The sequence below is a fragment of the Apaloderma vittatum genome, unplaced genomic scaffold (assembly GCF_000703405.1).
Source record: "Apaloderma vittatum isolate BGI_N311 unplaced genomic scaffold, ASM70340v1 scaffold13308, whole genome shotgun sequence".
NCBI classification, from domain to species: Eukaryota; Metazoa; Chordata; class Aves; order Trogoniformes; family Trogonidae; genus Apaloderma; species Apaloderma vittatum.
In genome coordinates, this window is record NW_009730271.1 from 15,950 (window position 1) to 40,157 (window position 24,208).

At 37.8% G+C, this 24,208-nt stretch overlaps 1 protein-coding gene across 1 annotated transcript in view; it reads right to left on the reverse strand.

Annotated features, from left to right (window-relative positions):
- Positions 1–3,214: 3,214 nt before the first annotated feature.
- The window catches only part of SLC25A21 (solute carrier family 25 (mitochondrial oxoadipate carrier), member 21), a 69,146-nt gene continuing 48,152 nt past the window's right edge, over positions 3,215–24,208 (reverse strand). The window contains exons 5-9 of the mRNA XM_009874746.1: positions 23,382–23,489; positions 17,757–17,921; positions 6,675–6,856; positions 5,808–5,860; positions 3,215–3,359 (exon numbers count right to left, since the gene is read on the reverse strand). Coding sequence (XP_009873048.1) covers positions 3,289–3,359; positions 5,808–5,860; positions 6,675–6,856; positions 17,757–17,921; positions 23,382–23,489 — 579 coding nt within the window. The 3' untranslated portion in view covers positions 3,215–3,288. The remainder of the gene's footprint in view (positions 3,360–5,807; positions 5,861–6,674; positions 6,857–17,756; positions 17,922–23,381; positions 23,490–24,208) is intronic.

The window sequence follows — 24,208 nt, forward strand, 5'->3', positions numbered from 1 at the left end:
AAATATTGCTTTATCTGCGTACCATACCAAACATTAATTCAGTGGGAAGGTAAAATACAATCCCCTCATAAAATACAAACCTCTCTTTGTGGATTTCCAGCTTTTATGACTGATATGTGGGTAATGTGAGCTGTGGGTAAATTTTCGTAATAATCTAGGTAATCAGTGGATATGTTATGTACAGTATATCCACTGAAATACAGGTGGACTCAACTGGCTGCTGCCGCCTTTTCTTTTTGCATTAAAAAATAACAAATGGAACCGTATTTCTATAAAGCACAGAGGTATGGTATTATGGCCCTCAGGAAAGAAAGATCTGATCTTGGATGTGATCCTGTGTTCTTCAGCCTCAAAGGCACTTGACAGCTGCTTAGGTTTAACGAGATGCTGAAACCCTTGTTATTCACTTAGAACACTTTTTAAAGAATCTTTCTTCAAAACCACTAAAGGTAATGTGCACACAAGTGCATTTCCACTCTGCCACACTCTTAGTGACGTGATGGATATTATTGTGCCTTTATATGGGTGTACCCTTAACACCATGACAAAGAAATTGATTTAATTCTAGACAAGCTCTTCACTAAAAATAAAATGGAGGAAAAAAAAAGATACGAAAAAGATATGAGTCAGTAAATGATTAACTTGGCAACAGGATTTTATCTTTCAATCTAGTTGTCTTACTGGATTTCAGAATTATTGAGTAAATCTACCTATTGTTACCCATACAGCAGAAACAAGACACATCAAAGTAAAAAAAAACACCTGAAAAAAGGAAGAGCAGCCTTCTGTAGCACAGCTTTTTGAGCGCCAAGAATTTACAAGCCTGTGACAAAAGTGCTTATATTAAAAGTTTCCAAAATTTTGCCAAGCAACAAGAGGTCATTTCTGGAATAAAAGTCACCTTTTCCTATGAGGCATTCATGTGTTTTGAGAGATACTTAGATGGACAGACCCTTAGGATGTATTAGGTGTTTGCATTACCTTGCTTTCAGCTAAATCGGGAAAATTTATAAAGCAAGGACAAAACATGATGCTAATTATGCATTATGTGGGAATACACCACCATGAACCTTTTTTGTCTGTGTGTGTTTAGGTACAGCTCTTTGCACATCTGCCTGCTGTATATAACACCGTACCGCAAGCGGAAAGTCAGGGGGGCTGTGTGCAGGCAGTGCTGCTCAGAGCGAGCAAAGGCACCTGACCTTAGCTCTTGGTGAACTGCCTGTGATGGGTTTTTTTGGTGTGACTTTTCATAACAATTTTTTTTTAATGTGAACCTTTGATGCAGAATACTCCTTTGCCCAAGGACTGTTTCTCCTGCTTATACTCATGGGTAAACTGAGAAACATAACTTGTTAGCTTATTAGCCACACAAGTTTAAGTCACTTTACAATAAACAAAGAAGAAAAAAGGGATTTTAAATTTTTTTTTTAATAATAAACAAGGGTCAGCTGCTCCTCTCAGGTACAGGGGTGTAAACCTGGAGTGAACCCACTGAGGTGAATGGATTAATTTGGGAAATGTGCAGTATATGTGAGTGCAGAATTTAAGTTTTTAATCTGAAAAGCCTACACTCCATTGCCAGAGAGTCAAATGTTTTTAAAAGAAATCTGAAGTCTATACTCCCTTCAATGACAGCCCCACTGTGTTCGCATGGTCCTGGTACAGAAGACCTCCAGTGTAAAACTGAATCAGGCCCCGTATTACACCAGGAGTGATGGGGGACTGGGCTGGCACATTCCTGGGTTTATTTTCTAAAACAATACTGTGTTTTCTGCTTTCTGATGGCTCTCTTTTTATTGAAGATCAGGCTGAGCTATTACATGGAAAAAAAACGTTGGAAAGGATGTAAAACTGAAGGCTATATATGTATATACAGTATGTTTAAAGCCTTTTATTTTTATATTTTGAATGCTCTAAATTAATAAAAGACTAATTATAAAGCATTTTGCTTTTAATTTTAAAAATTACCTTAGTAGTGTCTTCTCTTTGACTAAGCACCAATAAGGAAATGCAACAATGAGGAACATTTGCCTTAAAATTACAGAGTTAATTTTACTGATTTTAGCTATGAAGTAGCTAAAGGTATGAGAAGTCACCATTGCCAGATTTAGACAAAAGAGAGGTTTTCTGAGCATGTCAGTACAAGTATCCTTGAAAGCGCTGAGAACGCATTTCTATTTTTAGCTTTTTATTGCTTTTCCAATGCATTAAAAACACTCATGAGACGAGACTTCACATGTGAACTGTCACTTTCGAGTAATAATCTGGAAAGATATTTCTTTAGGATTGCTAAGTAAAAAGGTTTGTATCTCCTTAAGAGGAAGAACATTAAAAGTTAACAGTGTGAATGTATTATGGGAGGGATACAGAAACTTTCAGCAATTGCAAGATATATATTCATTTGATAACAAACCAAGTTTAGATAATGGGAAACCTTTTTCTAACAGAATAACATATAATTTTATGCTGTTTAAAGAGTTCTTGGAAAGAAACTCTGTGGCACAACTGCATGAACTGAAACTATGTCTTCAGTACAGCAGAAATTATCGTATTTCACAGAGCTAGTTAGAATGGCTAGTAACGACAGGAGTACATCACTGAAATATTTATATTCACAGTGACTTGGAAAAGCAACAATTTTAGCTTTGGAGCAACATTTTTTATCTACAAAAAGGTGCATTTCTTTGAGGCGTATGGCTATCTGATTATGATTACATATGTGCTATCAGTCTAGAACACTGTTTTCCCATTACATAGCAGTAAAGATGGGCTAAAGGGGCAGTCAACGTGCATTGTGCATTTTTGTCATGGGATAGCTCTTTAAGTAATATTATATGAAGGTGGATAAAAATTCACAGTAAAATCTCATATGCCTAAAAGTATTTTTTTCCTGTTCATTTATTTACTGATTTCTTCTGTAATTCCCATAGGTGTTTTGCATCTTTATATAACTTGATTCAGACTAATTATTTTCAGTATCTTCTGTGACCTAAGAGATTTATACCATATATATGGCTAAGAACAAGCAGGACATTTAAAAGTATGTGTGTTTTTAAGGTTATGGCTAGTACTGTCCTTTTCCATCCTAACTCCCACCAACTTACGAAGCTCTTCTATCAATGCTGAAATCATACTGGACTAATTGAAACCAAATTTGTTTTGAACTGTATTAACATCTGTGTAATCTTAGGGCATTCAACACCATAAAATATGATAATCACTTTTACTTTATTAAAGTGTATTTTAGAATGCATATAATTTTAAAGAGTACATTTTTCAGAAGTGTTACTTGTGAACAACTGTGTCCTGAAGCCATGCATAAACGTATTCATAAACCAAAAGCATCACTGCACCACCTGGAAGAAAAGATATTATTTTACTACATAAAAAATAAGTATTTTCAAGATTTTATAAAGCATTTGTAGTGTGTAATCTAAACCAGGATATGGCAAAGCCTTATTTGCAAAATGGGTAATGCTACTAATTCCCTAATTCATTAAAAATTCACCAATTCTTAAACCATACAAAATTTACTTAATATTAGACCATAAAGTTGATGGGAAAAGCTTGCATATTAAGTCAAAATCACCCCCAGTGTGATTTTTCCTAACATTTTTTTCAAGAGTAATACTCTTCTTTGTTCCTTTACAAGTGAATATGTGTATTTGTGTGCTTGTCTAAGAGTTATATTTGGCTGCGAAAGAGCAACTTGAGCGTTGGAATGACAAAAATTCATCACCAGGGTGATGAAAAGGCTTCCAGGTAAGATTCAAGAAAGGTTTTCAGCTGTTTGTTTACCATGTCTCCAGCAGAAGATGACTGTACTGAAATGAGTAAAATCTTCTTATGCTTGTAGCTGGCTAAGAATCCATAGCATCTGCTAGAACTGATAACAGTATAAAATCCCAGCTTGAACGCCATAAAATATCTTTACTGTTAGTGAAACTCTTTTGTAACTGGGCTGTAATTACTGTATGAGCTAAAGAAAAAAACATGACACACACACACACACATATGTATGTGCCAGCCTCGGGGCACAGATGTTTTCTTCCCTTTTCCTTTGCCTGCTGTCTCAGGTAGCGGGTCAGAGTGGCACCTCTAACAAACAAGTCTTCTGCTGAACTGGGGTGACCTTTCTAGGTAGATGGGATAGGCTCAGGCACTCAGGCACCCAAAACCACCACAGAAGTTTTCCCATGTTATTTATCCTAATGAACCACCATCAGACTTCAAATGCTACTGTGAACAGCAACTCAGAGACACCTGGGCAGAGCAGAAGTTTGCAAAAGGGTTTGACCAGCACACAAATCGCGGACACCCTGTCAAAGATGTGATCTGAACTCACATCAAGGCTAATTCCAATTCTTGTACTATGTGATCTGTTTGTGTATCTCTTTTTCTGAAAGCATTCACATGTTGAAAGAAGGAATTACCTTTCCAGTCACAGTAAAGGTTATATTATTGTTTCATCGGAAAGCCAAATATAGATATAAGTCAATGAGACTACAAAAGTGTTTAAAATGAAGCATACCTTTACCTGACCTGCTGTATCTGAGCCAGAACACACGGCCATTTCTAAGATGGAAACCTCTATTCCAAAACCTGCCGTGCTAAAGAGGAAGCAAACCCCTGCCTTCTCTTTGTCCTGTACGTCATCTTTGGAGCATGAGGGAAAAGGCTTTAGCTCCAGAGTTATGCCTAGTTGCCTTGTCTCCCCTCCCTACCTTCTTCCTTTACCCTGCAAAATAACCACGCATGGTCTAGCACAGAGCCAGATGGGCTGGTTATACAAACATTTACAGGCAAACCTCATGCCTCCTTTATACTGCAGAACAGACTCTCTACCTACTTGCTTTTAACCATGTGTGTTCTTGCCTATTAAGCCACTTTGCACAATTGGAAATATAATTTCACGGGAACAGGATACTGTTCAAATTGGGGCTTCTGCTCTTTTTTGACAGCCTCTGTGGGCTGGCAAAGTCTAAAGGCCCAGTGCTTTGCTTTCATGATTAATCAAAGCCAGCCAGGGATAAGAGTCAAAGAAGATCTAGCTCTCAGCCACCGTGCTCCCACATTTGGAGTAACAACTAGTGAGAAGGCGTCAATCAACAAACGCAATTTTAAGCTATCCTTGTCCTCTTAGTCTTCTAGGGCCATGCAAGGCTCTTCCTGGCTTATGGCCTTGGCCTTTTAGCATCTGTTCTTCACAGCCCCCACAGAACACAGGGGAAGAAAGTAACTGGAATTTGATACACTTGAGCCTTGCTTCCACTAGTTGAGAGCATTTATACTAGAGAGACTCTAACCTGCGTTTTAAGGTGATGCTACATGGGTACAGAATAGCCCTATTGAAACAAAAAAATCACATTAGAAGGAATAGGAAGCTTTAAGAATCACTTCCAAAGGTTTTACAGTTCTGACATTTGTATGGATGCACTTCGGCTTGTTCACAAATAAAGCACTTGCACAAGCCAGCAGCTAATTGCATCCGCAATCCCCTGATATGTATATGTAAATTTTTTTTTTAGACACATATTTAACCAAATCCATCTATGACACTATTAGATGAATCATAGAATGGCCTGGGCTGGAAGGGACCTCCAACCTCCCTGTCATGGGCAGGGACGCCTCTCAACTAGATCAGGCTATTATCAAAATAAATCTTCCAAAGATGAAATATTTTGATGATTTATGGGACAGTTTTATCTATTTGACTGATGCTTCGTATGTTTTGTCATGAAACTGAAAAATGAGAAGAGAAAGCACGAAGAAAAGCAATATAGAAATGACAGAGGGCAAAATACCTGGACCAAGCCTCATGATCTTGGGAACCAAGCCTTTGTACAGAGCCAGAAATCTGTAGCAGAAGAAAAAACAAACAAAACATTTCAAACAATATTCTTGCTCTGAAAGAATGGAATTTTAGCATGTGTTTGTTAAAATGCTGGCAGAGCACTTAGAAGCAATTATTTGAAATTACACATGTTCAATAGCAGGCTGTATCTGGATTTTAACATTTTACAGAGGCAGATCAGATGAAGAGAAAAAGTTAATCAATGTTCAGTCACAAAAGCATTGCTGTGAGCCTAGCCAATCAGAAATATGACTTTAATCAGTGAGATGGTTTTACTTTCAAGACAACTCTGTTAACAACAGCTGCATACATGGACAAAATGACTGCTATAATTGAATATCAAAGCTACAACTCAGTCCCCACTTTAAGAAATATTTTAAAAAGTTGGAAGATGTTATTGCCACAAGGATCTATCCGCAATTTAATTATTTCAGCAGTCATTTTAAAGGTACAGAGATTAATGAGAGTAATGAGATTAAACTGGAAAATACTCTGTTTTCTGTTGATATTTTCCTTTTAAAAATGAAGAGTTGAAAAAATCATGAGATATATGAAGCATTTATTTGTGGAACACTTGTAAATTTTGACAACCCAATAATAATCTTACAAGTCTTTTGTAAAAGTTCACATGGAGTAGAAGGTTATCTCCTTGTAATTCTAAAAGGCATTTTCAAAATGTTATACTGTGCTCTGTTGATATCTGAGTTCAGGGTGGCTTAATGATCCTCATCAAATCTAAAACATAACAACATGGTTTTATGGACCCATATGAACTAAAACAGAGATCTGGACATTTATTAAAATAAGAATGTTTTACCCTTCCTCTTTATAGACTGTTGCCATAGTTTTAAAACAGGTTCTGTACTTGATCTCTCCAGGAACTGGCTGTGGTCCTTGAATCCTACTTTTTGCAACATCAAAAGGAATGTTAATAATTGAGGCTATTGTTCCTGAGACAAGCCCAATTCCAAATTTCCTCAAAAACTCCAAATTTGCATCCTACAAAAAAAGAGAGAAAAAAAGAATAAAAAGGAAAACGGAAAGACCTATGCAGGTTAAGAACTAAAATAATATGTATTTAATCAGAAAACTCACACAACACAACACACTCGTGTTATTTTAGCGGAACACATTAGGATTTCCTATGCTGGAACTTGTTTTCTTGACAATCCTATTGGCTATGTTTTTACACATGGTCTAAATTGCTGAAGTACACATTTCCTCACACAGGATTTATAAACACAGTTCATAAAGAAAGACTGGTATGGCATATGGGGATGATTTGTATAATTGGGCTTCACAATGTACTTAGTATTACTGTATCAAAACAGGAGAAATCCAAGCACACTATTAGCTAATTGGCCAGAATATTTTACAAATGACAGCAACTTCCACCATGAAGCCTACTAAAACGCTCATTTGTGTGTTGGACCCCCAAATGCTAAATTAAATAAAGGCTAATCTCAGTCTGCTGCCATTCCCCTCCAGGTTTTTTACATTTATTTTCACATGTCGCTGATCCACTGTACTGAGAAGTGCTAGCTTCCTGCTATTAACAATCCGGCTCGGCGCAACTGCAAAAGAGCCTCCACGTTCTGCGCATTAGAGACGGTGGTAACTCACTCCGCTAATTGGCTGAAGAATTTACAACAGATTGTTTCTGAACCCGACTATATATTCATGGCAAAAGTTAGAAGCAGGTTAGAAGCGCATCTAAAAACTTCTTTGCTCACTCACAGTTCACAGTTCAGCTGGATCTTATTTGATCTCGTAAAAAGACCTCCTACCTTGGCATTTTCTATGGCATCAAAGAACCCAGAGTTTATCTGGGAGTCAAAATCTCTTGAAGCAAGTTTAATCCTATTTCTCCAAGTAGTGGAAATCATAGGGAAGTGTGTTCCAGGGCATTTCCTTTTCACATATTTTTTTGCTATTGGTCTTCAACAGCAAGGACACTTTTTTGCTCTATCAGACTATAAATGCAGTTCCATTTATTTTCATGAAGGTACTTTAATTCTAGAAAATCATCAGAAAAATAAATGATCTTGCCATGTTATAACATCAGCACAATGTTAAAATGAAAGAGTTCTTTGTTTCCCACACCTGTATGTTTGCAACTGGAAAAGGAACAAAGAAGTTTTCCTTTCCAGATTAGCAATAAGAAACATAGAACTTCCATAATATGCACTGGACAAAGTCTATATAGGCGTTTAGAGAGAAATGTCAAAATCAACAGGGCTTTTGACTACTTGCAGAAAACCTCAACACCTTGATGTCACAAAACATGAAGCATACTGGTAATATCTTTTAAAAATTAGAATGGCTTGTGGTATATAGAGAATTGCAAACCTTTATTAGCAAAAAGCTTAGCAAGAGATTTCTGTTTATTCTCTGCGTCCTGACAGTGGTTTCAATGCAGATAAAATAAAGCAAATATTTCTGCTACCTAGAGAGAAAAAAGAACTCCTTTTGAAGTTCAAGCGGCTGCAGTATGGCAACCTCATTCCAGCAAGGTGCTCTCCTAACCCCCAGAAGCAGGCGTGTGGTTATAGCCACACCTGAGAGCTACCTACTATTCCATGTAGGGGTAAACTCCTCAAACCAGGCTGTAGCCAGGGGACGAGCACTGCTCTGTTGGCTTTTCATAGTCCAGAATAGCCTGAAGTATTTTTGTCACAAAACTTGGTGCAAGGACACTTTTTTCCATAGGGCCAAGCACAGTGGGCTGTTCTCTGGGCTAGGCAATATATGTCAGGTAAAAATATTTGCTTGTTAAACATCGAATTTCAAGCCTTGCTTTTCCTGACAAACCTTTTATATTTGAATGATTGAAATTTTTCATATTTTTGTGAATTCTGAGTGCCAGTGTTGCCTGCTTTATGACTGTGAGTGCCACCGAGTACAGAGCACAGTGGGTGTCAGATCAGGTGAGCATCCATTAAAATCTGCACTGCACTAACACAACTAAAGGGACATGAAAAAATTGCTTTATTTCTATTCCAGTATTTGTCACAAAAATGACACAGAAGTGACAAAAGTTGAAAGGCAGCATTTTTCCCATTGACAAAACTGGACTCTAACCAAATGTGCTATGGCGTACACTAACTTTGCTACCTAACTTGAATTTTTATTATATATTTAATGAGAAAGGTTTTTCTGTGACATTCAGCACTGCAATATCTGGGTCATTTCATTTGTATAACAGATTCAAAATAAATTTAGCTGTTAAAATAATTTAAAAGTTACTTTTTTCTAAAAGCATAGCTTAGTGGCATTTTACTGTGAAAATGTTCTCAATTAAAAAAAAAAAGATAATTCCAAACATCATTTACATCTCTGTCTACAATGCTTATATGGACAAAGGAACACTGGCTGGTGCTATTAGGAAGCAGTGTCTTTCTTTTTACACCAAAATCTGTTCGTTTCCTGCCACATGGACAATGCCAAAATATTCCAAACAGTCTAGGATACTGCAAAAGGAGACATAAGGATCAGGTATCTGACTAATGTTACAACTGCTAGCAGAGGCAGTTATCATCGTTATTGTCACTAACTTCTGCCATGCAGTTCACTGACCAAATACTATATATTTCATATGTCATACGTTAGAAAAAAAGATTCTGACAAGCTCACCTTGCATAAATGGCAGAACTGGAGGAAAAACATATTAATTCTGTTTTTAAGCAAAAGTGATGTATGAGCAGAACATACAGAACAGAAACTTGATTTTAGATGGCGCCACACCACAGTATGGTATACTACAAGGAAGTGAAATACCAGTTTGCTTATTCACAATGGAGTAACTTTGCTGTGGTTGGATAACGCAATCCATGATCATCTCACCTTTCTACCGTGCTCTTCACAATCACATTTCCTGTACACCTGAGTCCCTGCCCTGTGAGCACCAGCAGCCATTAAAAATAAAGACATCACTAATAAATGTCAAATCTATCCATGTTCTGATGGATTTCTCTGCTTTCTTTTGGGAGAAAAATTTCTGAGCTGTTATCTTTTTGCTTTTTATACTTCATTACTCCAATCATAACATATTTAAATAAGTAGAAACTCCATAAATTCCTCCTGAATCATATGCTGCTTAATTCCTTCTTTTATATTCCATGATTTCTAACAAAAGAAAATTCTAGCCCATACACATCCACGTATAACAGTGTCATCCAGTGGAGACATTTTTAATTTAACAGTTTCAGTCTACAAAGCCCTAGGCTTTCTTTCCACTGCAACTTCATTCACTTGTTTATTTGCTGGGCACTTTGTCAAAACCTCTCTTTAAATCTTCAGTCTGAGTCAAAAGCTTCCAGACTATCTTCATCTGTACTGAAGGAAGGTCACTTAATTCACTAATGAGCAGAGATATTAATCCAGCAATGAAATAGCCCTTTGGTACGCTTAGAACTCAGTTAATCTAATATTTTCAGAATAACTGAAAAATCATTTTAGAATAGATAATGACTCACCACAGATATATTTGTACTGATTCAGACACACATCTTGGGTGCAGTCCAAGGGTTCAAAGGTAGGACACCGCACTCACATAGGCAGTGACAGAAGTAGGTACCTTCAAAGGAACAGCTTAAAGTCCCTAAGGTAGGTTGCTTGAAGTAAGCAGAAATAGATCATGTGGACAGCCTACCAACATGCATAATAGTGTTTTGAAACCTGACCACAGAGATGCTCAGGAATACTACTTGTTTTTCCCGTATGAGGCCCTGTTCAGTCTGAGTAAAAGAGGAAGAATGTGTTGCAAAGAAACTTGTAGTTTAACTCTATTTTATGCATAAAAAAATCAATAAAATCAGAAGATCAATAAATATTAACTTGTCTAACTATAGCTGGGTTTAGAAGTTTGTTTGCTTCAATATTTGGATGTTTGTCTTGAGATCTTTTCACGCTTTTTTTTTTTTTCCCCCAGTTGCTGGAGGTACATATCTTATGAGAAAGAATACTCTTATAAATAAATCTTGGTGGTTCTGAGGACCTCATAGACAAGTTCACTATAAAAGACTAATGCTTACTGAATAAAAGAGTGCCAATTCCCGACAATTTTCATGAACAAATAATAATAATCATCATGGTTGGGCTTCGTCAACGAAGATAGGGGAAGGGCTCTACCCACACTTGCTACAAGCGTGCTGATGGCTAAAAAGGCTGATGCGGGATAGGCAAGTTGGGTTGCAAAAGGCACAGAGGAAAGTCTCCTTAGGCGGTATTGGCAAGGCACGGCTCTTTCTGCCTTTTCTCCTTGAGACTAATTCTACGTGTGTTCTCGAAGGAGGCAGCAGCGTTATGGATGGTGTGTCTCCACGTCTCCTGATTGGAGGCCAGAGTGGACCACTGATGGCAGGCAATATGGCCAAAACTGAGGTGTTGTTTCAGAGAGTCCTTGTATCTCCTCTTTGGGGCTCCTCTGTTGGGGCAGCCGGTGGCGAGTTCACCACAGAGCACAATCTTAGGGAGGCGATGAGCTTCCATCCTGGAGACATGCCCTGCCCAGTGCAGCTGCATCCCCAGCAGCACGGCCTCGGTACTGGTGACCCCTGTCCATTCAAGGCAATAATAATAATAGAATAATATTTGAAGTTGGTAATTGCAAAGCAGACTACTGAAGTTAGCCCAAAGTAATACTTAGAGTGGAATATTTGCATTAAGTTTCTTAACCTCCTTTGAAAATGTTAGTCATAATATTAGTTTTATAGATGAGTTACACTTGGCACAGAAGTACCAGAAGTGATTTGAAATGAATGCTAAATTTAAATATATTTGCTCATGGTCACATAATGGGTCAGCAGAGAAGCCAGGAATGGATCTGAGAGGCTCTGCACTGTGCGCTGCACTTTCCACCTTTCTGTGTGGGACAAGGAAGACTTTAAAAGACAAGGCTTTGGTTTGGCCAACTCTGGTTCTTTCCAGTATACCTACAAATTCTGCGACTGAAGAAGGAGATAAGCCAGGAATAAGGAGTAGAGTCGTCTTTTGGCCCTTTTGGCTGTGGCAAAGCGTAATAGCATAGGAACTCCTATGGCAAGCTAAAAGGTGCCACAAGACCTGACCTAGGCTACACTGACTATAATCAAGTGTTGGGCAGCAAAACAGGCTGTAAAAAATTGCTTTAGTCAGCCTGATAATTGGGTTTAACCACTAAAAGGAGATTCCTTTGGCAATAGACAGTGAAGAAAGGAACACATGGGTCTGAGGAAAGGGAGCTTCCAGGACAGAGGAGAAAAGGTGTATTCAGACTGAGGCAAGTGGGGAGATAGCTCTCAGGAAAGCAACGAGGAACAGATGAAAAGCTCAAACGTGCTGCTTTAAACACACACACACCAAGCCAGAACTCAGAGGAGAGAGAGGATCTGGCTCTTCCTGCTGAGTTCTAGAGGAAAGCTGGCAAGAAAGGCTGTTAAACGCTACTTTCTGGGAGAGGCTTATACAGATGTGATGAGGTGATTTGGAGGCAGGTAAACTCTCATCTGAAATCAGCAGTAAGGAGGAGAAAATTATGTAGACTCAAGTACAAGGCTCCAGAAAGGGTGAAAATGAAAATATGAAAGTGAGTCTCATCACTGTTGTGATAACATTGTGCTTTAATTCTGTTAAAGAATATTCACAATTTTTGTTTTTGACTTAATTAAGATTTGACCACACCTTAATGAACAGTTTCATAGCTGTATTTACCCTGAACTTCTGCCCATCTCATGCATTTAGATAGTAAACTCCTTATCGTAAACTATAACTTGTCTTCTGATTGGTACAATGAGGGTCTGATCTTGGTCTAAAGACACAGGAAATGCAGAAATTATGTCTACAATTAATGTACTGATGACTAGGAAAGGCACTTCACCTGTAGATGACTGACAGCATAAGAAGATGAATGACAGGCACTATAATAAATGTCATGTCTACTGTGCAGGATATACATTTTCAAACAGTCTGCAATCCTCTCACTGATTTGTTTTTCTCACAACACAATCTCCTTATAAAATTATTACTCTTTCTCCAGATTTATAAGTAGCATTATTATCTATTATTTACTCTTTTGCTATAACCTTTTGGACCCACAGAGCAAGGCTAGGACTTCATTTAGTCCTAAAACAAACATCTGCACCAAAGAACTTTTGATGTAAATGAAAAAGAGACAGCAAAATTTGGTGGTCACCAAATAAAAAATATACAGAATTTTGGAGACTGAGTCAGTACAGTCAGTAAGAGAACCACCACATGGATCTGTACTAGTTCCTCTTATTCATTACCATTTTTGTACATTATTATTACACTGCTGAAAGCAGAACAACAAAGATGCAAAAGAAACTCCTGCCCAATTTCTTGAGGTCTTTGCAAATTTCTGTCTTCTCTCTTAGTCCCATTGCTGCTTATATCGATGACTTCCAGGTTTACCCAAGGGAGTGTATCTAGTGTTCCTGTCATTCACTAAGTGCATGTTCTTGCAGTTCCTGGGGAATGGACACCTGTAAATCCATTAACCGCACTCAGAAAAACAGAACTGATCTTCCAACTTCACACAAGGCTTTTGCTGTAACTCCAAGCAGCTCTTGCGCATACAGTCAGCCTGTGCAGATGGTTAGATTGTTCATGAAGTGTTGGGGTTATAAACAGGTCAACTTTTCATGGCATCATTTAGACACTAGCTGTGCAGAAAAGGACACCTAGAAATGGATGTCTCATTGCTTACCCCTGCACTCAGTACCTTCGTCTGCACTATCCACCCTCAGTCTCAGTTATACAGTAATTTATGAAGCAGAAAATAAAAAGAGTAACTCCATGAATACCGGAACTAAAGAAGCTTGATGTCCTATCAGCCCTTGTGACTGGTTGATACTAATGTCTGGAAAGGTGCAAGCCCAGACGGAGGCTTACATGGGCTTTTTCCCCATGGAACTCAGTGTACTAACAAGGCATATGTTCCCTCAGTTGCAGCACTCGTAAGATGCCCTTGTAGGATCTCTCCTCCTTTTAAATTATTATTTCTATATCTTGCAAGAACTTAGCTATTTTAGGCTTCCTTCTCTGTCAGCTATGGTTGAAACTGGTTATCAGTTTCAGCATTAGCATCATTTCCATAGGAAAACAGAAGAAACTTGTGCTTCTTCTTCACAGTTTTGACTGAAGATTCCTCCCCTTAAACTTCCTATCTCTCTTGTCGGCAGGAATACCACAGTGCACGAGCAGGTGAGGTAGTAACAGGCTCTCGTCATTAGATACAACATCTTTGCGTGATGATGGCCTAGTCTGAAATCTGTAAACAACACAGGCTGTCATTTCAACAGCCACGGGACACCTCACAGGGCAGAGCAGTGATCAACAGCTGCCTCATAACATTGCACTGGATACAGCGCTGCCCTTTTGTTTTCTTTTTTTCCAGTTCCCAGGCCATTCTGAAACCTAAGCTTAGATGGTAGCTCTGAGGTTATTCCATTTCTTATTGTGATCCGGTCTTCTCCTAAATCACCTTGATTTACTATTTTTTCAGCTCTGTTGTTCCACGTGCTCTTTTCACTGTCTATTCCTACCCATAACTTCTACGTTGGCATAGATCTGAAAACAACCAAGATAAAATTGTCTGCTATCTTTATCTACCAAGCTGAACAGCCCATTTTGGGTTCCCATTTCCTCTTCTTTGCCTATAGAAGTTTAGAGCCCTTTCTCTGACAAACCAGTACACAGCTCAGCTCCCACTCTCTGGTGCAGCAGTTCTTTTTGCAGAAGGCACATCTGCAGCAGCTGGGTCGGGCAGTGCCTGACTTAAAATGAGCTTTGCAGTTGGCCACATTTCAAAGGGGTTTAACAGACCGTGAGGAAATTTCATATTGTTAAGAAATATAACAGCCACTTGGAGGTGGTAGTGAGCAAAGGTTTTAACGAAACTAATGTTTGCCATCAAACCTATGAAAAAAATTGAAAAGCGAGAGCTGCTGGATGCCTATGAAATGTGCTATAAAAGCAGGTGCCATAAAACTGAGACAATATAAATTTGCAGACTAATTTGATTGCTAGTGCAGATGCATAGTTGTTAATGCTCTATGGTTGATACATTAGTGGCAAATGAAACAAGTCTGGCTCATTCCGTTTTTGGTAACCAGAGCATGAGGTTGGCTGTAAATGGTCTGTTTAGCAGAGCAGACTGAACATACGAAAAATTATTCATTATGAACATTTACAAGCCACACATGCCATTTATATCATTTGACCACTCAATGTAAAAGGTTTATTGTTTTTGGCAAAATAAGCTTCAAACATCCCTAATTGGGATGCAAATTTAATGCACAGTTTAGCACTGTTGACAGCTAAAAGGCTCATACAGACATTTCCATATATTTTTTTCCCTTATGTTACAGATGGTGAACAGCAGATACAAAGTCAAGAGCCAATATTATTTCAGAAGTGTAGTATTCTTGTTTCAAAATTTTTATGTTTGTCAATATCATAAATAAGATTATTTGCTGGCAAAATGTACAAAGTGAACAAATTAGATTTTGTAACGAAATCAAGTCTGTGAGAAATCTTTAGAAGTTACAACTGTTTAATATTTTTCAAACTAACTGCAACACAGCTTCTACCAAATTCCTTGTACAAATTTGATAACTGTTAGCCTCTAGTACCTGTCTACAGACAGAAGAGGTTTATGTTACAGATCATAAAGTATTGCTGAATATTTCCATTTTCCAGTCACTGAAGTGAAGTTCGGTATAACATTGGCTAGCACAAGCCAGATGAGGTCTGATCCCTACCCTGTTAAATTTAGGGTAAGATTTGCATTGATTTTTAATGGGAGCTTGATCAGATTTAATGGCTATATCTATATATACAGAACTATCTATGGCACTTATGCCAGCTGGCCTAGAGAGTCCTACCAGCTTTATTAGTGCTATTAAATGCTATTACCATTCAGAACAGACTGGCTGCATGAAACTTGCCTGTTAGGAATGGTTCCTTGTCTGTGCTAGCTCCTAAGCCATACTCAGCAACAGTACTGGCTGGCCTCGGCCAGAGCTGTGCCAGGGAACATTTAACAGCACAGATGACTGAGTTTCAGTGACGCTGCTCACTTTACTAGCACAGATGTAGCCACTGTGCAAGCCACCGTGCAAGCCACTTTGTGCTGGCTGAGCACAAGGCAGACTCTCCACGTATTTGCAGTTAATGCAATCCTACACTGATTAAGTGGTCTTTTGCTTTTGGCAGTACGCACAGGACAGCTGGGCCACTGGCTGACACCACTGAAGCAATTTCTATTTTGTCTTCTAGGTGTATTTAAGTCTATGTTGTAGAATGTTAACAATTCTCTGTATCATACAAAAGCTGTATAAAGTGCTATTTTCTCTTAGATCATAAAGCTCTGAATCTTTCTAATCATGTAATAAGTGTTTCCCTTTTTTTTAATCTCAAAGGCTAGGACAGCATTCTTATGCCTAATACTATTACTGTTCTCCAATTGCTACGCAAGAACATTTCAGGATTTCCATAGAATCATAGAATGTTGGGGGTTGGAAGGGACCTCGAAAGATCATTTAGTCCAAATCCCCTGCCAGAGCAGGATCCCCTAGGGCAGCCACACAGGAACGTGTCCAGACGGGTTTTAAAAGTCTCGATAGAAGGAGATTCCATGACCTCTCGGGGCAGCCTGTTCCAGTGCTCTGTCACCCTCACAGTAAAGAAGTTTTTCCTCATGTTGAGGTGGAAATTCCTCTGTCCTAACTTAAACCCATTATTATTGTCCTATTAATGGGCATTATCCCTTCTATTACTGGGCATTATTCCTTGTTCTGTAACTGGCATTAAGTTGCACACATGCGCCTTTGTGTTTACCTGCATATGATTCTGAATATTCTGCATAGTAATTATAATTTTTTCATCTTTTTGATCAACATAAATGTGTTTACTCCTGTCTTACTATCAAGCTACGCTTGTGCCTTGAGTTTTTAGAATTTGTGATTAAAATACATTGTAAAGTAAACTTAAATACACTGAAAGAAGCTTGTACAAACTTGTAAGCTAGCTGCTCTTGGACAATTCAATTTGCTATAATGATCTGCAAATAAGAAGTGGAGCTTTTCTACATTTACACTATGTTGCCAACAAAAATACCAGGCAACACACAAGCGCAGGAAAAAAGAGGTGTTACTTCATCTGGGAATAGAAGGTGATCCCTTTTGATGTAAATTGCAGCTTCTTATATGAATATCAGTACTTATTACACCTGTGAGTGTTTAACTGTCATCATCTAAAAATCACATTAGTGAAAACACAGTTCAGTAAGTAACGTACTGGAGTCATTAATAAACCATTAGCTGGTGCTCACACAGTTGCCAGTATTACCACATTTTCATTAGTAAAATTTCCTTTTGTTGTAAAGGGAAATGTTTCCTTTGTTACATAAAGAAATATAACACTATGAAACAAAATTACTCTCTTTTGAGTAAACATGTCTGGTACAAGGCTAGAAAATCCTATGTACTGCAGCTTGGCCATCTCAAGTTTAGCCCCTTATTTTGTGACTACTGAAGTTCTAGAAACTGATTTTTGTCTTCTAAGCCAGTTTACCACAAAAAAGTGCATATACACCTAGCACAAGTATAACATACTTGTATCCCAATTTCTGCCTTTTTACATTGCAGTCACAATACAAAGGGAAATTCATAAAAATGACAATTCAAACATGACTACTTTATTTATACTAATCTTTGCTTATGAAGTGAGAATTTGAAATCCTTGGCTGCCTCCATTTAAATGCTATAGATTTCTGCAAAACAGAGAGCTAGGTTAGTTACTGTCTGTTACTAAATAGCACAGCTTTGCACAGAAAAAATACAGTGCTAATTGCCAAACCTCTTCTCTGTTCGTCTATTGCATTGTATGAAGAACTTACTTTATTGACTGGAAGAATGTTTTTCACATTGAAGTAGAATCCAAAGTAAACCATGTTAAAAACTCCATGACGGCCCAGTGTTGCAGTAAGACCTTTGTTGAGTCCTTGGAAGCCCAGACCATCAGTTTTAATGATTTGCCGAGCTTGTACGAAGCTGGACGGTTGCTACACAAGTTAAGCAAAAGAAGGAAAAGATCATCTTTACAGAAAGAAAACAATAACTATAGCATCATTTCAATCCTTTAACAAACACAGTGTTGCCAATTCTCATTTTATCTTAAGTCTCATCATATCTGTTATTTTCCCCTTTCCTGTGATCATGCAAACATTATAACTTTAATTAAAAAAAATCCTAATTTTTCTGATTGCAAAAAAAGGTGAAAGCATGACTTGAGTGCTGTAAAAGACTAACGATCCCTAAAGCAAAGAAAAAGATTTGAAACTAATAATTAAAAAATAGACTTTACAAAGCAACATGCGGTTTTGAATGTGTGAATTTGGCCACAGTTAACGTTATGACAGATGAAACCCTGACACAACTAGAGTATATAATGATTATTCTAAACAACAAGAAGATAAAACCAATGGCACAGGAATACACATGGTGAGAGAGTGAAAAAATGACAGAATTGGAACAGGAAAATTTTGAGCCATTATGGCTATTGAAGCAAGTCCTTAGGAGCCACAAATTAGAGGAGCAGAGTATAAATATTTTTGTTGAAGATCAGTTCAGCAGTTTCCAGATTCAATGTTAGAAATGGCGATGAAAGGGCAACAAAAGGCGTATATATTGTCTGGGAACTCTTCTGGATCCCCTTAGGCTCTTCATGCTGTCAAGAATGCAAACCATTGCTTTAAGACACTGACTTTTGAAGGAGTTATTGGGTACAGAGCACTTTTTAAAACCAGATCACTTGTTAAACTTTCTTCTTCTAGTGTTGAAAATCTTGAAAACAGTATTCTTTTTTTTTCCTTAAACAACCATTTGGAAATCCTGTTTTGCCCTCCTAATGAATTATGTGACTTAAAAAGTGTAGTACGATTTTGAAAATCAGAACACCCAATTAAATTCCAAGCTATAGATTTAGGAAAGTGCCTTTAGAAATCCTGTTCTGAAAATAATGCCCAAAAGGCATAAAAATCATTCTAGTCAGTCTGCTTCCATTTAGTGAAAGGCAGAAAGGAAAGAAACTTCCTCTTATATAATGATCAGTTCCTCGGACAGGGTCTGCCTGACTACATACACATTTGATCTATTTTCTGATACACTGACACACAGAATCAGGTGTTCCCCTTCTAAATATTTTAGATCTCTTTTTAGCGGAAAAGTTCCTTTCAAAAAATTGTGTTTGGCTTTCTCCAAAGCATAAAGCCAGCTCTAAGTAACCAAATATTTAATTAGAAAGGCAAAACATGACTTCCACTAGGAGGCTCAAGCATGAAAATATAGAAGAATTTTGACTACAACGCTGTAAACACTGCTGATTTCAATACACTTATTTGTTTAATAGCTTTCCATTTCAAAACACCACTTTAGTAGATCAATAGCATCAGCCAAATGATGCCTATTATATCTGACACAGCATATGACTGCTTATTTAGGTGACTGGCAAGTTTAGACTTTAATACTAAGTTTCAGTCGGTTTTTTCATATTTGGTAACTAATATTACCCTGTTAATGCTCTGCATACATTTTACTAGTTTACTTTTCTAACTACCCCTGGGGATTCAAATCAGAATGTATTCTAAAACATAGATATCCAGCATGGAATATGGTCCAGATACTAGCAATAACATCCTTTTTCATATACAAAAAAAGGAAGATTAGATCTTTAAAAAAATAACTAGTGGTCCTGAATAAAATTATTTAAGCTGAATACAACAACTTTCACTAGTAAGGTATCCCTTGGTCTCATCTTTAACGTGGATTTACTCTGAAGGGAAGCCTGTCACTTGCTGAACACCTGAGATGGGATTCATCAGTCCAAAGGCAGATACCTGCAATGTCTACATCTATATCTGAGCTACTCAGAAAGACTCCCTTTTTCAATCCTTTAACAATGAAGAAGGCTCTCTCCAACAGCATTTCATTTCTTCCAAAGTAGGCATCTAAAATGTCAACTGATCAAGCCACAGAAGGTCTGTATTTCATCACTGATGATGGAATAGCCTTAGGATGACTAATTCACATGGAAGAATTTATTGTATAAAAATCTGAAGTCAATTCACTTCACACAATTGTTGACGTATACTTACTTGAGACCTAGTCAGTGGAATCTGTAGTCAGATTCTTCTCAAAACATAGTAGTTTAATTAATCACAATTCTTAGGTCAGGTGAGAAGATTTTTATTACCACACCAATTCTATAGCCAATGAGTTATTATGGCTACGGGGAAAAGGATAAAAAAAAAAAAAAGAAAACCAAACAACAAGGTGTTGGGCCTTCTAGCCGTTTACCTTACCAAAAAACCACCATTATTTTTACCTGTGGATTCTGGCACATTACAAAAATGCCAATACGTGATTTATATAGTGCCTTTCCTCTTTAAAACTATCAGCCCTGGAAAGACGATCTGGTACCACAGAATAATTCAGCTGTCACCTTGGTGTGTGAATATTTGCTTTGGGGGTGTGCAGGAGTCTGGGTGTGGGTGTATGTGTTCATGCTCTTCCTTGTTCCTTTTAAACAAGATGTATTTATTATTTCAATACAATAGTCAAAGAAGTATGTGAACTGCATTAGGTTTCATCATATAGTATGAAAGCTAGACAATGGGATAGGTACATACTTTACTTAAACCCTTTAGAAAAACAGTGCATGGTAACAAAATGAGTGTATCATTGCCTTATGCTGTATAATGCAACAGGCACATGTTTCTTCCAGCAGGCTTGAGTTTACATGCTTTGGTGTGGAATGTTCTTAATGAGAACTTGAGATCACGGTAATGAAGTCACTGGAGTTTTCCTGATTTACAGCAAAATGTGAAATTCTACCACTCTTTTTAAAGATAAAAATTAAAAATATTAAGAACCGATATGTCCCTGATTTAACTGTCTTTGTGATTTAAGAATTTCAGTCCCCTGGACTTTTTCATTGGACCAAATAGACACTTTTATTTATATTTTAGGTGAAAACCAAGTTCCTAATGAAGTCCCAATAGCATTCCTTCACAATTTTCTTTGTACGATAACATACTGTTATTTGGATTTTGTGAAAATTCAGATTTAAACTAAATTCAAAGAATATTAACCAAAACCAAATTAACTCAAAACGCTTTTTAACATTGTGATTACTGGAGTATGCCTAAGGTCACCAAGGAAAGGCTGCTGTAATCAAAGTAAGTAATTTAATGAAATTTACTAAGCAAAACACAGCAGACTTTGCTATAAAGTTTGTAATAGAGAAAAAAAATAATATGTATGAAGCAAAAGGATATGTTTGCCTCTTGCAACTTTACAGGAACTAATTTGTTCAAAATATAATACTGGTGTATTTACACTTAAAACCACAGGTTTTATTAAGAGAGGTTAACTGTATCTTCACAACTGTGAGGCAGAAAGACCTATAATATCTGCCTGGCTTACTACAGCTGGAGCAGTAGCAGTCCACAGTTTTTTCATATCACCTTCCTGAGATCCTGACCTTTTTACTCCTGTACTGTCTTAGCTCTCTATTTCAGTGGCTTTGCTACCCATGGTGGCTGGAGACTTGGAGCAACCACACATCTCTTTCACATGCATCGACAATCAAACAGATATTTACTTAACGCCTTAAAATTTATTCTCAAATAGAATGCTTCTCTGGATGAGTTATGGAGTAGGTAGCAGCTAGTCTATGACATCTGGAAATCAGTGGCAATATTTTTCCAGAGTATACCTGAGGAGCTTGGCCGAACAGTGTATGTAAATGGCCAGGTGATAGATCTTTTTACTGTCTATCCCCCAAAAAAGTTCAATTTGTGCAGTTGAGTGCTGCTACAAGGCATGCAGGTATTAACTCAGTCAAAACTTAATAGCAGAATATGCAAAAATCGTGCCTCACCAGGGATTCAGCCAACATTTTCATGCCATGCTTATGTGATTTTGCACTCATAGCATGGTACAGCTGATTTTCAAAGAACTAGTTTGACAATTCTTAGTCTTATTCACTGAGAAAAGAAAGAAGGAACTGTGTGACTGCCTGCATTCAATTTAGCCTGGACCATTTTTTACATTAAAATTAATTGAAGTTGGTGTGTTCCTGTGAACACTTGATTTTGATGAATCACTGTTTTCTAGTTTAATCTCTTACTCCCCTCTCACCAGTACCCAGAACACTGACTTTATTGAATGAAACAATATCTGAATAATAAAATTCTGAAATGAAACAGGAATTTAAGTTATCGATGCGTTTCTTACATTACTGTTTCCCCATTTATGCTTTTAAATGCAAAGACTTACACGCAATTTCATCCAAAACTCTGAAATCTTCCAGCTACATTTTAAACATGAAATACACCAGCTGGCCCCTGTCCTGGGCATAGGGCTGTGGTGTTTTATGTTAGCCTTTGGTGTTCACCTGAAGCCTGGAGCCTGCTGGGGCAAAAGCCCTGTGTGAAGGGCATCAGGTTTATACTCTTGGATTATGATTCCTCACAGCTGGGCTGCTGGCTGCTCTGGAGGGATGATGGTGCACTTCAGGCACCAGATAGTTACAAGACATGCTGACACCATTGACAGTACTGAACGAATCTCTGCATATCCAAAGGTATCAAAAGTTAAGGCCACTAAACTTTGACAGATGCTCTCTGTGATCATCCCATCACCCTCCCAGAGGAGGATAACAGGAGAACCAGGGAGAGAGACTTCAAGGTTGAAACAAAACTTGAACCAGTTTAATAAAAAAATCCCAAACACTAGCAATAAAAAGGAAGATGCCAAAACTGTATATATATATATATATATATACACAAAAGTATGCAAACATGCTCAAAAAATACAAGCAAGTAAGTTAATATGGGACCAACAATTTCCAACTGACAACAAGGTCCTGAGCAGGGAAAAAAAAAAGTCCCAGACTGGATTCTGCAGTAGACAGGGGCACCCAAGCATAGAGTTTTGATGACAGTCCAAAAAAAACCAGAACACTAAACTACCAGAAAAGTAGCAATGCCACACCCAACTGGGGCAGGAGAATACAACCATTCCGTTGAACAGTGTTCCTCTGCAGTGTGAGAACAGGAGGCAGGAACATCAGCAGCACAGGAGGAGCTGATGACAATCCTTCTAGCACACCAGGCACTAAAGGTCCCAGCTGGCTCCTTTGGGGCCCTTATATACTGAGTGCTATGGGCAGGAATACTGTGATTGGTGACCCGTCCTCGCCTCCCCATAGGCACAGCTGCCCCTCCCTCATTGTGAGTGCCATGTGGTGTAGGCAGCCCCAGAGAACTTTCATCCTGGTGCTCTCAACCCAAGACAGAAGGGATTGTCAATATTGAGTCTCTTCTCCCTTTTTCTGTTTAGCTTGTGGGAAAATCGTTTGCATCAACCCAACACATTATAGACATTCTGCTCTAAATACAAACTTTGAAGTGCATTAGGCCTAATAAAGCAGAAAAAGAATAAAGGAGCAATTCTCATACCTCTGTGAACGCGCTCCGGTTTGTCTGTAAGGTAACCTTTACTACTTCAAAAGGATTAACCACAACTGCCTCTGTCAACCCAGACCCCAAGCCAGCAACTGCAAAGCCCTAGGAAAGTTAAAATTAAAGTTAAAAATTACGGAATTGAATTTCCCATACATTAGATTATGAAACTAAATGACACAATGCAAACCGAGATTGCAGTAATGCAGCATTATTCTGTTACTAAACAACTTTAGGCCTTGATTAGATGTTGACAGTTCATGAAGACAGTATGACAATAGCCATAAACCACATTCTAAAAAATACCAAATAAAATAACCTAGCATGGTCAAGAAATTCTCTTTTCAGTTCGAAGAAAAACTGCGGTACCAATTTATGATAAAAACATGGAAAAACAATGCCTTCATGTTATCTTTGTGTGGAATCTGAATAAAACCACAAATATAAATGCAGTTATGCAGCAGTGGGAAACATAAGAACTCTGTACTGAGCATTAGGCATGTAACACTAACATATTAACTTAGAAATAAGTGTAAGAAATTAAAATAGCACAGTACTTAAGAAAATTGCACAAGTAGAAGAAAAATTCTCATAAGCAAATATCAATCCTGGAACGGTTTATATGAGATTGAGTGGCACACATGGAAATGTCAGCATTCATTGCAAGGATGAATTAACTCCATTTACTTAGAAACTGATGGTATATTACAGCCACAGATTCAGTATTCACTGTTTTGCTTTCCATCACTACACAGTGTATAAAAATACCTAATTTGTTTGTAAGAGAATCATAATATTGAAATATTTAGGTCAACTGAGAAAAT